This window comes from Cyprinodon tularosa, unplaced genomic scaffold (genome assembly GCF_016077235.1).
Source record: "Cyprinodon tularosa strain WSP-4 unplaced genomic scaffold, ASM1607723v1 ctg283, whole genome shotgun sequence".
In the NCBI taxonomy this organism is placed as follows: Eukaryota; Metazoa; Chordata; class Actinopteri; order Cyprinodontiformes; family Cyprinodontidae; genus Cyprinodon; species Cyprinodon tularosa.
In genome coordinates, this window is record NW_024038989.1 from 540337 (window position 1) to 556689 (window position 16353).

At 40.6% G+C, this 16353-nt stretch overlaps 1 protein-coding gene across 5 annotated transcripts; it reads right to left on the bottom strand.

Moving 5' to 3' along the window:
* Positions 1 to 620: 620 nt before the first annotated feature.
* On the bottom strand, positions 621 to 15017 carry LOC119786952 (nocturnin-like). 5 transcript variants are annotated; one of them, XM_038290574.1, is made up of 6 exons: positions 14899 to 15017; positions 10639 to 10690; positions 2385 to 2509; positions 2127 to 2298; positions 1550 to 1881; positions 621 to 1477 (listed from the first exon to the last, which is right to left on the bottom strand). In XM_038290574.1, exons 3-6 carry the CDS (start codon positions 2499 to 2501, stop codon positions 965 to 967), a joined length of 1134 nt encoding a protein of 377 aa, XP_038146502.1. In that variant the 5' UTR covers positions 2502 to 2509; positions 10639 to 10690; positions 14899 to 15017; the 3' UTR covers positions 621 to 964. The 5 variants fall into 5 exon arrangements, with proteins under 5 accessions (XP_038146502.1, XP_038146499.1, XP_038146500.1 ...); XM_038290571.1 differs by having other exon boundaries at positions 10597 to 10690; XM_038290572.1 differs by lacking the exon at positions 14899 to 15017 and adding an exon at positions 10799 to 10853 and having other exon boundaries at positions 10597 to 10690.
* Positions 15018 to 16353: the final 1336 nt, after the last annotated feature.

The following is a 16353-nucleotide window of genomic DNA, read 5'->3' on the forward strand; positions in this document are numbered from 1 at the left end:
AATATTTGTCATTACTGTTAGATGGAGATGCTTTTTAGACCTTTTATCCATTAAAAACAGTGAAGTCTTCAGCTTTCTTGCTGCATTTCTTCATAATGCTACAAAGTATTAGCATGCTAACAGACCTCTGATGTCTAAAGCAGGGGTCTTCAACGTTTTCCAGGGAAAGGACCCCCCCAAATTGATGGCGAGATGGAGCAGGGACCCCCTAACTATAAATATATTGTATGAAATTGTGTCATATCAAACTGGTCCTATAGTCACTCGATTACAGATGATGCAACAAACATAATTCCTCCCTTGGGTTATTACTATTTCTGATTCTGATTCCTGGTTGATGGGACAGGTGTTGTGAATGAAACGGTGCCCAGCTTGAAAGAGCTCCTGTGTGTCGCTGAATGTGTGCATTGATGACTGAAAGACATCTTCTGCCTCCATTTATTTGTTTACTACAGTGTGTTGACTTCATGTTAATGTGGATTTGAAGACATTTCAATTAGTAGAAAAAAATGCAAGGGAATAAAAAAAAGTGATCAACCAAAACTTTCATGACCCTAGCAGACAAAAGTAATCTTTTTCACAAGTAAATGCTTATAAAAAGGTTGAATTAAAAAAAGAAATAGGGCAAATCCATTTTTAATTTCATTCAATATTATATGATGGCAGTATGAAAGAGTATTATTTTTACAGTCTGATTTTAGTATAAAAAGTTCATCAAGGAGCAGCTTGATTGAAGATGATGGTACGAGACGGTAAAGCTGGTGCTGAAACCCGACTTCATGAAGGAAGACTTCAGCGGCGTGTTTCTCTTCAACACTTTAAAAACATCTCAATCACTCCACACTGGTTTCCAAGCCTCATGTCTTCACATCTTCACTCACGTGAAGCTCTCTGTGGAGTGAAGCAGGGAGGGAGTTCACCTCAACTCCAAGGCATCAACGCTTCCCATCATGCGCTCTCCTTCTCATTCCTTCTCCCTGAAGCTGAAATCACAGACCAAAGAGAGGTGGTCTGATGGATAGCTGTAGGATGGAAGCCTGTCGGGTCCGATTTGCTCCTCATCCGGCATGTCCAACACCGCGTCCACCCTCAGCGTGTCCTTAGTGTACCAGATGTAGTCCAGAGTGGAGCAGCACTCGCCTGTGCCTCGGATCTTCCACGTTGTGTACTCCGGCTCGCTTACACCATCCTGACTGAGCTTCTTATAGGCAGAGTCCAAACCTAGAGGAGAAGTGGCAAACCGTCGGTACACCTCCTCTGATGGGACGGCGTTGAAATCGCCACAAATAAGCAGAGGTACTTCAATGTTAGAGTTGTCGCCGCTCAGCTCTCGGACCAGATTCTGGACGTGCCAGAGGAGATCTGACCCCTGAGCGCTGCGAAGCCACTCCCAGCCTGAACGGGCCTTAAGGTGGGTCGCAACCACGCACAGATACCTTCCAGTGCTCCGACAGCGCAGAGTTGTTACCACGGCAACCTAGGGAGAGAGTGGAGAGTGTTAAAGGAGGTCTTAATTCTTCCTTTAGCAAAAGAAAGAAATGTTACCTACTTGATTAGTGGGGATCATCATGGCTGAGAGTCGGATGTCGACGCTGTCCAGGAGCTCGAAGCGGGATTCGTCGAAGAAGAGGGCGCAGCCATCGGGACCGCTGTTACCCTCAACATCCAGGCACGGAGACCAGGGTTTGGGACAGAAATGGCTGCTGTAGCCCAGGCTGGCCAAAACTGGCTGGAAGGTGTCATAGTAGTGGTCTACTTCCTGCAGGCAAAGGATGTGAGGTCGGTATGCTAGGATCTCGCCCAGGATGAGGTTCTTCCTACGCGACCAGCTGAGGGCCTCCAGGGGACACCGGACGAAATTATCCACTCCTACGCCCAGAGCTGAGGGTCAAAGGAAGGAGCGGCGTTAGAGAGGGAGGAATGAAACTTTTAATAAAAATCAGAGATATTGCACAAATTAAAAACAAGAATAGGAAGGTTAACTTAAAATTGATGGAAAGGGAAACACTTAGACTAAAATACACATGCATGCTTTTTGGTGTTTTTTAATGACAGTAAACCAGAAACTCCTTTTATTTCGTAAATGAACCTTTCTGTTGCATAAAGTAGTTTACAAATGTGCCTACCTTGGGCTAAGATGTTCCACTGCATCACCCTGATGGGGCTGCCGACTGCGCCGTCTCCATCGCTGACGTAAACAAAGTTCCTGTGCAGCCGAGGAGGCTGGTCCCTGAGGGCCTCCTCACACTGCCGGAGCAGCTCCGATGGATCAAGGGGGCATAAGGCGGAGTCCTTCTGCTGCTCCCGGGAACACACCACACATGGCCTTCAGTTTTATGGTTAAAATGAATACAGCCAGGTGAAAGTCAAGAAGGTGTGCTCACCAGGCAGAAATCTGAATCCAGGTTTGGAAGCTGGGGCTGGTGGGGGCTCAGGTAAGAGCTGCTGCCGCTGAACGTCTGGGTCAGGGTGCTGTACAGCCTGGTGGCTCCTCCACCCATCGGACAAACTAGTGGAGAGAGAAAGCCCCCCCATGATTACCATCGGAGAAAGTTTACCCTTCAAAAAGACAGCTGGAGTCAACCTGGAAACATAAAAACCTCCACATTATTCTTAGTTCTGAGCCTTCAAAGCATCACAGCTATATATATACGGATTCCTGTCGATTTCCACAAGTTTTGGTGCCTTAATTACAATTTAATACAATCTGACGTTTTAGTTTCGTTTTACAATCTTTGTGTCTGTATTTAAAATAGATGAAATGCTGAGTTCTCTGAATAGAAGGAACAGACACCACTGGCAAAGATTAAAATAAGAATGTAATTGACAGAAATAAGAGACATGTGACACAAAATCATGCAAATAACAAATAATATTTTAATTGAGAGCAAAATTTTAAATATAATTTTAAATCTAGAAAATTGTCTCACAGTTTTCAAGTCTTTGTTAATCACAGCTTCAAATTCTAAATAGAAAAAAAACCTGAACGTTTTAATTACAGTAAAGTCATTCGGAAACAACAGGAGGCATCTAATGCACGCTAATTGTCGCCCACAATCCCTCCACGCCCACGTTTGGAGTTCTGGACTAAAGAGAAACAAAAAAAAAATCATGTGTAGGATTTAAAAACAGCCATGTTTCATTTTGGTTTTTAACTGTTTAACCTGGTTTAATAAAACCTAAAAGAAAAGGCACATGGTGAGAGAAGTCTTATCTGCGATCAGAGTGTGAGCGGATGTAAACGAATGGCTAAAAATGTCAAAATCAACAAACACAAGTAGTTTGTCGGTCTGTTTACAGCAGCGTAGATTCCTCAGCCCTTCAAGGTTACTGGGCGACATTCCAGTCAGTCCTTGGTATTCACGTGAATCTTAAAAAAAAAAAAATATTTCAAGAGCAACATCCTGTGTTGACAGCCCTGTAAGTGTCAAAAGATTAATCCCCGTTTAGAGGTTTGGTCCCTCCCAGGAGATGCCTTTCATTGGCTTCAGACTTTTGTTTTTGGAGACTTTGCATTAACTAGCTGCATGTCTCTGGATCGAATTCTACATTGCTGAAAAATTCTGTCTGCATCTTTTTTTTTTGCAGTCTAACCAATGAAAAAGCTCAGTTTTTCTCTTTGTTGTTTTCCACAGCCTAAAGTATCAGCTTTATTTTTTTCATAAATAAAGATTTAATAAGTTATTTACTGCAGTAAAAATGAGATCGGACTCGATCTGTATCCTGATTCAAGGGTCTAGTTGGAGCTAAAGCTCAGGCGGGACTCTGTACTGTACGTCTGCATGGCTTGTTCACTTAAAACAAACAAAAAAAAAAAACTAAAGCAATAGAATCAATAAATGTAAGACTGATGAAGTGTTTATAAAACAGAGTATCTCATCCAGATTGAGTCCAACTGGACTTTACTGCTAGAATTCCAGTTGTTTGGAGATGGATGGAAAAGTTCTCACAGTTTTCTTCCAGCTTATCAGTTTCCACAGAGAATGAATGCAAACCTTGCAGGGGAATTAATTCTTCCATTCATGGTCAAATCTATAATCCCGCAGCTGCAGCACAGATTCAGTCCATCAACATTTAAAGCCACATTTTCCTTTCCATCTCAGTTCATGACTTCATTGAATTAAACAAATTTCTCCAGGCATAAAAGATATTCCAGTTGATTAGAATCAGCCTGATCAGATGTTTTTTTTTTTTTTTGCTGTATTTAACTTGAAAGTCCTCATCAGCTGTGCCTTAGAGAATAAAACTCCCGTACATTGGCTCAGCAGAACGGCTAGGTCTTCATCCGCTGAAATATTTCCACCTACAAAATAAAACTCACCTAACGTCTCCATTGCCGCCTTCAGTCGCAGGACTTCACTAGAATGTTGTCTGCCTCTCCTCTCGGTGCTACCGTCCTCCTCACTGACCTGTTTGCTGTCAGCAGAGAGCCTGATGTGTCTGTCTGGCCCTCCTGCTCCCGCCTTTAAAGCCTCCACCTCAGGAAGCCGCCGTCACCAGTGGCCTTTTAGGGAGGTTACATGCTGTGGGGCTGGTTCAGTGTGTTACTGTGTTGTTGTGAATCACCACCGTGCTGCATAACTGCATAACAGCGTCTGCACAGGTGCACCAAACGTGCAGGGCTTCTTCGCCGACTCCCACTTTCTTTGTGGCAACATGGCTCACATAACTCCAAAAAACAAGTTTACCTCTGTGGCACAGACTGGTTTTTTCCACGTTGAATGTTGTACTTTTCCACACCGATTCACCTAGATTTCGTCGAATTGCTTAAAAAAGACTGGAAAAGTAGGAACTTTGAATATAACCCAGCTGCATAATAAAACAATTATTAAAAAAGATCCCCAATGTGTTGCATTGACAAAAGAGACTGTTTCTACACGGCTGAATCATCTGCAACAGTGTTGTGTTTTGCTTCTGTTGGCCCATATATGGCTGCAGATTTAAAGCAATGGAGACTTTTACAAAGATAGAGTCAAACACTAATTAATTAACGCACTAAAACCTGTAGTTTTCCATCTTTGAAGCTCTTATTGATGAAACTATATATTTTTTGTCATCCTGGGAGTTTAAAGGATTTTAAGGAAAATGATTCCGACGCACCTGGAGATTGCCTTATTTATCTCCATAAATGCATTGGTTTGTCCTGTTTAATGGTACAGAACTGGGGCCACCTTGGAAAGAACGCAAGAGCATCACATGGCATCTATAAAAAACAACTGTATCTTGCTTAAATGTTGATACCTCTTGAAGTTTCCACTTTTTTTGTGGAATGCTAAACTAACAGGTGTACCTGGCACAGAGTAGGGGAAAACTGTGGGCCAATTAACGATTTAGTCTGTGCCCAAGTTCAGCAGCTCTTTAAAGGCCTCAGTGATAAAAAAAAAAGAAGAATTGTATCAGAAAGGTCACAGAGAAAGATGTGAAAAGGTTTAAAAGACTGAGAAGCAAGCAAGCAATCAGGAGGCCTCCGATACCTGGAAAGGAGCTGCAGAGACCTGCAGCTGATATCATGGGGAACCTGCTGACACGACAAGTAGATCTGATCGAATTCCAATGATCTAGAAAACAATGAGCTACAACTCAAACTCCAACAATTCATGTGTGTTTCAGAGTTGACAGTTCGGAAAGACTCAAGCAAGGAGCTACAGAACCAGAATCACCAAGTGGATAAGGAGCATTCTTTGTGCTCCATCAGATTATCCAAAGTTAGGAGATAATAAGGTCCCTGATTTGGTCTGTTTTCATTTCACCGCCCTAATCCAGAGGAAAAGATTATGTCTAAGAGCTTGTGTGTCAGCAAACAATCAGACAAAACCACAACAGAGAACTAACTGTTCTGCTAAGTAATGAGTGGTCACTATCGTTTCAGCAGCGTTCACAAATCTGTGAACATCTAATCAAAACCAACACGGTTTGTTTCCCAGCAGGGAGGCAGCTTTAGGAAGGGATCCAGAATTACGCTGACTCAGCTTCTTCTTTGACTCATAAGCTGGTACAATGGCTCCAGGCAAAAAACATCAGGCAGGAGGTGCGTTCAGGTTCACAGTTTTAAGGAAACCGAAGTGACCAAAACCAGCTTCCTCTCATGGAATAGTGTGGATCCACGCAACCAGCTGGGATGCAAACCAATGACACTCAGCTTAGGCTTCATTTGAGAAACTGCAATAACAGAGCAAGCAGCTGAGAAAGGTATTTGTATAAAAACATTTTAGATTTCTAATTTGACCAAATTTAAGTTCGAATTGGCACCCAAACTGTTCCTACATGTATTGAAATGTTATTAAAATTTAAAATTAAAGCCATTTTAAATGTAGAAAACGACAGAATGAAGACTAGAATGAAACTCCTTTAGGTTTAAGGTCAGCATCCATTCTACTCGGCTGCAGTCCATCAGCATGCTGCGCCTCATTGGTCCTTCCACCTTGTTAAAGTAGAAGGACCAAAGCACCATTCAGGTGATTCTACAGCTTCTAGTTCTTATCTCCAGAGCTTTTTTTTTTATTTCCTGATTGCATCACATGTGATACTGGAAATGAAATCATCTTTACCTCTCTAGCAGACAACAGGAGAGCTTGAACTGCTCATAGCAAAAACCTCTGCAGTCTTTGGAAAGACGTAACCCTGGTGCATGACCCTGCCTCCACTATGTTTCACTGTGCTTTTTCTGTGATGTGCAGAACTGCTTTTGTGCCACATGTACCTTATAGAACTGTGCTCCAAATGTTTGGCTTCATCAGGTCATGACATGTTTTCCAACCTAAAGACAAATATCAGTCCAAGTTTGTATCGACCTTATTCTCACTGCCCAGTTCCAGCTTCTTATCTACATTAGTTCTGGATACCTTTATCTTTTATAATGCTGGTGATTATTTCTAACTATTTTAATTTATACAACTGATGACTTAGATCTTTTTTAATAATTGGTAACATTAATAAAAAAACAAAAAACAAATGCTTAAACTGAATGAAAAGTTGCATGTAGAAAATCAAAGGGTTTGCACACTTATAAAACAAGCTTATTACAGCTTTGGATGTTATGTTGTCCCTCCATAAAAATATTTTTCCATAAAACTGTTCAGAATAGGTTGCATAATAAATAATAAAAACCTTTCAGAGTTATATAACCAACTCTGATTTGTTTACCTCCCAGAAACACTGTATGTTAACAGGGTTTTTTGTGTCATTAAAGGATTTTTATATTTTTCAGAATCAAAATGGTGAATTGTATTTTTTTTAACATTCTGAATAAAACCCAAATTTCACCAAAAGCGACCTAACCATTTATTTTTTACCTTAATTTAATCATGCAATTTTTTTTCTGTGTGTGCATTTCTTTCCAGATACATAATTCATCAATAAGACGACATGTAAATAAAAGTGAAAAGAAATTGAAATAAACCCAGCAGCTTAATCAGAGATTGAATAACAGAAGTTAACCAAACCTGATAGGCAAGTTGTTAGAGGGAAGAAACCCGTGGTGCTCTCTTTTGTTCCTCACACACAAATTATATAATCAACAAATTGTGATATAACCAAACAGGTGAGAAAAAGCCATCCTTCTGGTTTAAACTGCCATTATGGAAGTTACCCTGCAAGTATGATTCAACTATCTATTCATCTTCCTTCATTTCAGCTACTGTGGAAATATTAAGATGTTAGTAGTGAGATTGGCTCTAGATTAATATCTTAGAGTCTATATGAGAACCATCACGGAGGGAAAATCCCCTAAAAATGTGAGCTGAGCCCTTCAGGCCAGATCAGGCCAGATCCATGAGAGGACTGCTGCAGGCAGACACGGTCTGGATCGGAGGTCAGCGACCTTTACAACAATGGGAGACATTTTTGCTTTAGGTTCAGCTACAAAACAAAAGAAATTCTTGTAAAGCTACAAAAGCAACATCAAACACATTTGCTTATTATTACAGCAACAATGCATCCGGAGCGTTTTTACAGCACTACACTTTTTCCACATATAGTTTTGTTATACTGTACTACAAAAAATAGAAAACTACATATAACATTATTAAACACCATCTACTTTAAATATTTGTTTTTCTTTTACTTAAAAATATATTGTTTTCTTTGATTCTTTAAAATAAAGACATCTGACTTTTACATTAAGGGAACAAAAACATTTTCTACAGTCGAATGACAGTATGATAAATGATTTCATTTCTGTTCAGAATTTTCCTAACAAAGTACAAAGTTTCCAAACAACGTAATAAAAACGTAATAAAAACAACGGAAAGATCACAATCTTTGCACTGTTAGTGTAATTCTTTGCAGAAAAAATACTATTCTGATAATAGAGACGCGTCAATCCAGTTTTTTTAAATCCAATACAAAACCTGGGCTTTGCTAGTTACCAGTAGAGTCCATAAAAGAAGGTTCACAGAAAGGAAAACAGGCCCACAGATTCTCCACCTCATTTAAAGGTGGGCATGAGGCGCCAGTTTAGCCAACTAGAGAGCAAACACTCCATCTGCCTCCACATAGTGAGAAAATATTCCAGTACAGACCTAATGACCTAAAGATGAAACATTCTGCTGCAGTTCTTCACAGAGTGAACTTTGAGGATTTTTTTCCCCCTTTCTTCTTTCTTTAATTATACTTAAATCAAACTGGAACTTTTAGCCACTAGGGGGCACTAGACCTGTAACTTCCAGGATTAGCCACACTGGAGGCCCCTGGCCACACCACAATAACGCAAACCAAACAGTCTCTGATAAATCTGCTAATCCTAAATTAAATCCTACTCAGGTGAACCAGAAATAGGTTAATTATATTCTTCTAGAAAGCAGAAGAAGGGAAATAAGCTTGTAATAGACAAAAAAAAAGGATTGTGTCCTTGGACAAGACACTTCACCTGCATTGTCTACTGATGGCGGTCAGAGGGCCCGGTGGCGCCAGTGTACGGCAGCCTCGCTTCTGTCAGTGAGTCCCAGGGCAGCTGTGGCTACAGTGTAGCTTGCCACCATCAGTGTGTGAGTGTGTGCGTAAATGGGTGAATGACTGAATGTAGTGTAAAGCGCTTTGGTCAAGTCTCCTGACTTGAAAAAGCGCTATATAAGTAGATGCCATTTACCATTTACAATAGTTTTAAAGGGAATGGAAGTGGGACCACATATTTGCCACCATTTCAAACTGAATCCAAATTCAAGGTTAAAAGATTAATATATTTAAAGTGTTTTAGTTTAAACTTTTCAGCACTTTGGGAATCTCACAATAAAATAAGCGCTCCCCACCTACCTCATCTAATAAGGGCAAAGCAGAGGAATTCTATAGCGAGGTTATAGAGTAAATAAAATAGAATGAAAAAATACATCTGTAGGTCTTTATGGGGGAATTATTCTTGACAGGGTACAGAAACAAAACCATCAGAGATCCAAGACGTTCTGTATTCATACTATAAGGATTCTTGAATTCACTTTTTACTTTTAAATTTCATTATAACAAAGACTAAGATCACAAAAGTTTAATGTTTTTAATGTTGTTTTGATTTGATCTCAGCAGCCGTGATGATATAAGCAGTTCTTCCTTCTTCTTTAATTAAAGACAATAAATATATGTTGCTGTAACACTACAGCAATAAACCAGAGTAGATTTCTTTAAACATGCTGGGGTGCGTTCATCAGTTTCCCCATAGCGAGGTGAAAACTAAGCATACGACAGATATCTATCAACAAAGTTCTGTTAAAGCTACAATTAGCCCTGAATTCAAAGCCTGCTGTTTGCTGACATACATTCTAATGTCCGTGGTGAACGTGCGAAGGGTGCGAGACGTGTGAGCACACATCACATCATTCCAGTTTGTTACGCTGCTATCTTACCCTTTGACCTTAACCAGCCTTTTCCAGGGAGCAGCTGAGCAAAGAGACACAAGACAAACAGCCATGATGGTGAAGCTACTATAGTGAAAGTGACTCCACGGCTCTGTTTAGACACCTCACAAGGAAGGCTTCAGGGTGTTATACAGACAGAGCAGCCTTTATCTCACTAATCAATGTGAAAAATGGATTACTGTATTTGCGTCAGTGTATGGCGAACCGAAACTAACACCATCCAATGAAAGGCCAGCAAAGTAGAGGGTTTCATTTCTACTGTATGATGGAAGATAAATTAATGAATAAACAAATCTTGTGTTTCAGTTTTCGAATGCTAGTTTCACAAGAAGATTTGCATCAGCAAAGTAACAGAATGACAAAAAGCAACAAGCTGTGTTTATGGTGCAACACTCCCTCAGGGAAAAGCCTTGTAGCTACGCCACATATACAAAAATTAAACCCTTGATATTGCGAATGGAATGCATGCAACGACAAATATAACATGCAGCCTGAGTTTACACTGAAGCACGAGACAATACAATCGAAAAGTCTTCTCCTGGTTTTTCATTACACCTACCTTGTCTAAGGGAAATCAGAGATCCTTTCCTTTTAAACTGCAGCAGCTAGCTGTCAGATTTTTTTAACAACTGTTTAGTCGTGCCAGTAGGCGACACAAAAACCCCTGCGCCTCATTCGGCATGCATGCATTCGGCATGCATTTTACTGCTTTAGCTCAGAGGAGGGGGAGAGTTAGTGTAAAATATCAACTGACCCTTTATTAGCAGGGGAAGGTCAGAGCGGAGGGAAACCAGACCTGTTGTGCCATCTGCTGGATGGAATCAGACGGTGGGCAGCAGCAGGGAAGCCTGGAGAGGGAAGAGATAAGAGTCCTTATTCAGAGCTCTGAGCAAAAACACGGCTTGGTTATGATCGAACACAAATACAAGGCGTTATATTTCACTGCAGCTGCTCACCATTGGCAGAAACAGACTGAACCATTTGGAGATGAGATGATTTAGTGGATAAAAACTGCAAAAAGTGCAACAATATGTTTTTGGGTGAATTTCATCAATGGATTAAAAGACTTATTACCAAAAAAAAGCTAAGAAAAATAAAGTTTTTAAACTTTAACTGTCAAATTACCCCCTACTTTTCCCCACTAAATAAAATTAACAAAAAATAAAAATTAAACAGTCAAAAAAATATAAAAACATGGTGGTGGCAACATGATGCTGAGGGGATCCAGCTATAGATGACGGGAAGGTAGTAACTCTTTGGCTTGTTAGGGAGCTTAAAACACTTAAACACAACTTAAAACACTCGTCTTATTACTCAAAACAGGGTTAAAAATAAACAACAATGGACATCCAATCTATCAAGCATTGCTCTTCCAAATACAAAATTTTCACATTTCTATAACTTCAATGACAGGATGAAGTTCTTCTGACTCAGGCAGGCTGAATACAACCATAGCCAACAAAGTCAGGGATTTCTTAAGATCTAAAGAATCCTAATTATTATATCTGTTAAATAAAATACCAGTAAAATGTAGGTTGGCTTCTTGCTGTAATGTGACAAAATATAAAAAGTTCAATGAGTATAAATGCTTCAGCCAAAGTCTTTCAGATTATTCCTAAAGGCTGCTTCAATGGTAACCACGGTAACCAGGCCTTGTTTGGTTAGATTGAAGTAGGGCTAATCTAATCTACGATTATTACTTACCAATTTTGATCCCTTCAGTTCCATCATAGAAAATAACAAACAATACTTAAAAAAAAAAAGAGCTCCATTTGAAGGAAACTAAAATTCAAGCTTTGAAACATGATCATATTACAATGATGTTTCAAAAAACAATAAAACTATAACAAACTAAATGTCTGCAGCTGGCGTCGCACTGTGAGCTAACCTGACAGGTATATGAGAGGACATCTAAGAAAAATGATGAACTGATGTCCCTCCATGGAAGCCCAAGGAATGAATCGGTGGAAAAAAAAAATAAAAATCGAAATTTTCCAAAACTACAACATCAATAAACAGAAAATTCACCCAGCCCTATCTTTAGGTTTATGCATTAAAACATTAAAAGATAAAGAGGCGATGAGTCGATGCAGCTCAGCTGTTTCAGCCAAACAGCAGCCAGGAGCATCTTTTTCAATAAAACATTATCAGATAAAACTACTGCATTATATTTGTTTTTCCAGCAGCCGGATAGACTAACCATTAATTCTTTGTACCGTTTCCTGTGAACCTGGTCAACAGTATCAGTATCATGTGTTGCCTGATCAAATAAAGCTGAGAAGGAGGTTTAATAAAGAGAGTGATCCCTGTCACATGTGGGACCCGGTTACTGTTTAACTTCTTATCTTTCTTCCTTGATGTATTTTTGGGGGGTAATGTTTAAGGACAGTCAATTATAATTTGTGTCAAGAAGCACCACCTTTCTTACCTTGTAATCAACCTGAATTGTCACGAAATTTGTGAATTCCCAAACTCCTGAAAATAATGTCAGACTTTTTAGCTCAAATATAGCCTCCAGAGCTGATTGTCTTATTATTATTGGTTGATTTTGTTGTTGATTGATTTCGTTTTTTATTGTTGTGTGGGATAAGCAGATTTCTCCACAGTCTGGGCGTCAACAACATTTGAATTAATCAATTGATGCAGCTAATCTGAACTTGGATTTTGTATTCCTATATGTAGCCCTAGAATATCTGAAAAAGATATTTACAAATGAAAGTCATTTGTTATGGTTACAAATTCCGGCTAATAATAGCATCTAGAAACCTAAGCTAAAATGCATGTGCCATGTTTGTAACATCAAACAAAGGAAGCAGAATAAGTACTGGATATTTGAAAACACTCTAACTCCTAAATAAATCATTACAGAAAGATTTCAAATGTGGATCGTGTTTAATCTGTTTTACCAAATATTGCAAAAGAAAAATAATTTATCAGGAAATAGACATCTTTTTGTTTTCTTCCAACTTTACCAACATTCCTTGATGATAACCAGAGAAGACATCCTGATTATGCTGTGTTAATCACTCCTACCCTGCATGTAAAGGCAGGTTTCTTTCTAATGGATTCTCTTCTTTATGTTGCCTCTCTCTCTCAGCCGTCTGCTAAACTCCTGGTGAAGGAGTGTGCCGACACTCATCAGCTTTTGGTTCCTGTTCTTCAGCTGGTTCAGCACTGAATTAATTGACACCAAATGGACGTCATCACTCCTCTCATCGCCTTTAATTACAGAGACATCTCGTTTCCATGCTCTCTCTAATTGTGGCAAGGTTTTCGTCTCCAGGACCTCCTTTCGGCACCTTTCTCTCTCCTGCCTGCAGGTGCTGAGATCCTCCATCAGCTGTCTGGAACAAACATGGATTCTGCTGTTCTGGGTTCTGACCTGCTCCAGCATCACTTTGTGTTTATAGATGCTCTCCTGACTCCTGCAGATCCTCCAGTTCAGCCTTCATTTTATCCCTTGGCTGCAGCAGTGTTCTAGTTTGCTCCGATGTATCCTGGATGGATGGCTCAAGCTCAGACCTCCTCTGGTTCAGCTCACCGATCCTGTTCCAGCATCTTTTCCCACTCATCCAGCTCCTTTTGCTTCTCCACTTTGCTCCTATAGATCTCAGTGCCTGCAGTGACCTCCATCCATCCATCCATCCATCCATCTTCTAACATGCTTATCCCAAGTGGGGTCGCGAGGGGGGCTGGTGCCCCATCTCCAGCTGTCTACGGGCGAGAGACAGGGTACACCCTGGACAGGTTGCCAGTCCATTGCTGGGCAACACAGAGACAAACAGGACATACAACCATTCACACACACATTCACACCTAAGGGGACTGTAGAGAAGCCAATTAACCTAACAGTCATGTTTTTGGACTGTGGGAGGAAGCCAGAGTACCTGGAGAGAACCCATGCATGCTCAGGGAGAACATGCAAACTCCCCGGTCCGGGAATGGAACCCAGAACCTTCTTGCTGCAGTGACCTCCATGATTTCCTATTCAAACTGGCCAGTGTCAGACTTCACAGGATCCAGATCTCTGTGCAGTTCCTCCCTTCTGGACTCAAACACTTGTCTGCTACGATATCCTCGTCCAGCAGCAATCCAGGTTCTGTACTGAGACTGACAGCATCCTCTAGTTCCTGATGCTCCTTCTGCAGCGTCTCCATCTGTCTGCCCAGTTCTAGAAAGCAATCAGCTTCTTACTGTAGTTGATGCTCACAGTAGGACAGGGATGCCTTCCATCTCCCACAGAGCCATCTGAACACTGAGCTCACTTAGATGGCTGCCTGCTCCATCTTCCCTCCCATTAACATCCTCTGTTCCAGCTAATCAAATTTCTCTGCTGCCTAAACTCCCATTTGATCCACCTGTCTGCACAGGTTCTCTTTATTTCCTCAGATAAAGTCCTTCCTATCAGAGCCATGCTTTGCATGAGGGACACTGAGGAGGACCTAATTTTGAGCATGTATTCTTTATTAATTTTAAATATATACTCATGACAGTTTTTTTAATACCAGATATATTTAATAAATATGGATCATTTAAAGTTATGTAATAGGTTTGTGTTACAACTATCTAAAACAGTAAATTGTGGGGGTTTTTTTTTTATCTGGGTAAAGTAATCTTCTGACCATCTGATGCTCTCTCCATCCTGAGCTTCCTGTCCAGATGTTGCAGATGTTCCAGAGCCACCAACACGGTGGAGAACTCAGGTACAGGACGCCATTTTCTCACCAACTAACGTCAAACACCGAGGCTGTGTCGGAATGTCCGCCCTATAGAGTCATTAGGGCGAACATTCCGACATAGCCACTGTCCGAATTTATCTCCTTAAAATACTCTGCTGTGAATGCAGCTTCCTTAGAGTGCTGTAACCACGGCAACGGATTCCCCTACGGAAAACCGCTGAGGCCACAATTAGCAAGTAGCCGATAAACAAAGCTTCCAATAAATACGCTGAACAGACATTCAGATACAGATTCAGCAGGTTAGCACAGTGTGTCAGAAATATAAGAAAAGCTGCTGTGACTTATCTAAACGGCGAAACGGTCGGTTTGACGCTTACCTGGCGCTGAGGTTGACGCACAGAATATCCCTGTCAGCTGAAAATCAAAGCGCAAATGTCAGCAGAGAATCCCTGGGTTGCCAGGTTGGAGTTCTAGACCTAAATTAGACATGTTGAACCCACTTCTAAGGATGGCTTCTTTTTCTTGTAAGGTTTTATGGCGGTTGGCAAACTAGTTACAGTGCATTACCGCCACCAACTGATAAGGAGTTAAACAAGGAAACAGGAAACAAGACTCAGCCCCAGAAAATAAATAAATAAATTTAATTAATAATATTCTTCCGAACTATTTAATTTAACCCAACATAGTAAATACTTAATCAAATATGTCCTCATAATTTCTAATTTAAGTTATCGTCACTAATGGTCCTTCTGGTTTTCCCATCATGCTTTCAACCATTTCCAAGTTCAATCTGAAAAACTCACAACAAGAGAAAAGACAATTAGGAGAAATTTATTGATGCAATTACTTTGTCTTTGGCGCTCAGACCTCGGCAGGAAACATAGCGCTTAATTTTGATAGATATGCAGGAACAGGACCAAAGAATAGGGCTGTTTCCCCCCCAGGCCTGAAACTGGTGGTGGAGTGGAGATAGATGGAGTTTGTCAGTCTGTAGACTGACTAGACTGAGCTTTGTGGGGAGATCCAGTGGATTGTGTGAGCTGATACTAGAGCACCACTCAGGGACCTGGAAGTTGGAAGTCCAGTTGAATAACACAGGTTGAGAGATCCTGTCCATGATGAGCAAGCATGAAGCAACAGTGGAGAGGAAAAACTCCCCGTTAGGAAAAAAACCCTCCACATGGCAGTCTTCTGCCCGACCGGTTACGATGAGACAGGGAACGCTTTAGATACGATGGTGGAAGAGGGGCTAGAGGTGGGTTGAAACTGTGTCATCTGAATGAAATCACACAGCCCATCCTTGTCAGGAGCAGACAGGGAGGCCTTTTAAGAGGAACTTTGGATGCCAATTGGCTTTCGTGGAGGTTTTGGTTCAAAGCTGATTGGCTGTGTAGAAGGTGGATGTAGGAGAGAAATCAGTTTCTTCAGCTGAACTTCCACCTAGGCTCCATTTTAAATCTCTCATTTCAAGATACGTTTCTGCAGCTTTCACTATTATTTAGATTTATTTTTTTTTGTCTTCTGAGCACTACAATTGATCACTACCATGAAAAGAACACACCTTCCACACCGTTGTTTGCCCTTACATACTGCGCCTATATGACCATATTTTTGCCCAACACACTTAGCAGTGCCGGATTGTATATTTTGACATTGTAGCTCTTGTTACCAGTGAAAACCTTACTGGGTAACTGCTCCTCTTCAAATTTAATTAACACTGATAAGCTGTCACACCTTTCTCCATTTCTTGTTTTTTAATCGATTCACCTCTTTTACTTTTGCACCACTTATGTTTTCTAGAATCTTTTTGTCAGTTACCTTTATAGGAACTC

What these genes read in the sequence shown, in the direction of transcription:
- LOC119786952 (XM_038290570.1), bottom strand. An exon ending in TGGATTCAGATTTCTGCCTG is followed by an intron (nt 2,299 to 2,384) that starts GTGAGCACACCT and finishes TCCCGGGAGCAG; the next exon opens with CAGAAGGACTCCGCCTTATG. An exon ending in GTGGAACATCTTAGCCCAAG is followed by an intron (nt 1,882 to 2,126) that starts GTAGGCACATTT and finishes TTTGACCCTCAG; the next exon opens with CTCTGGGCGTAGGAGTGGAT.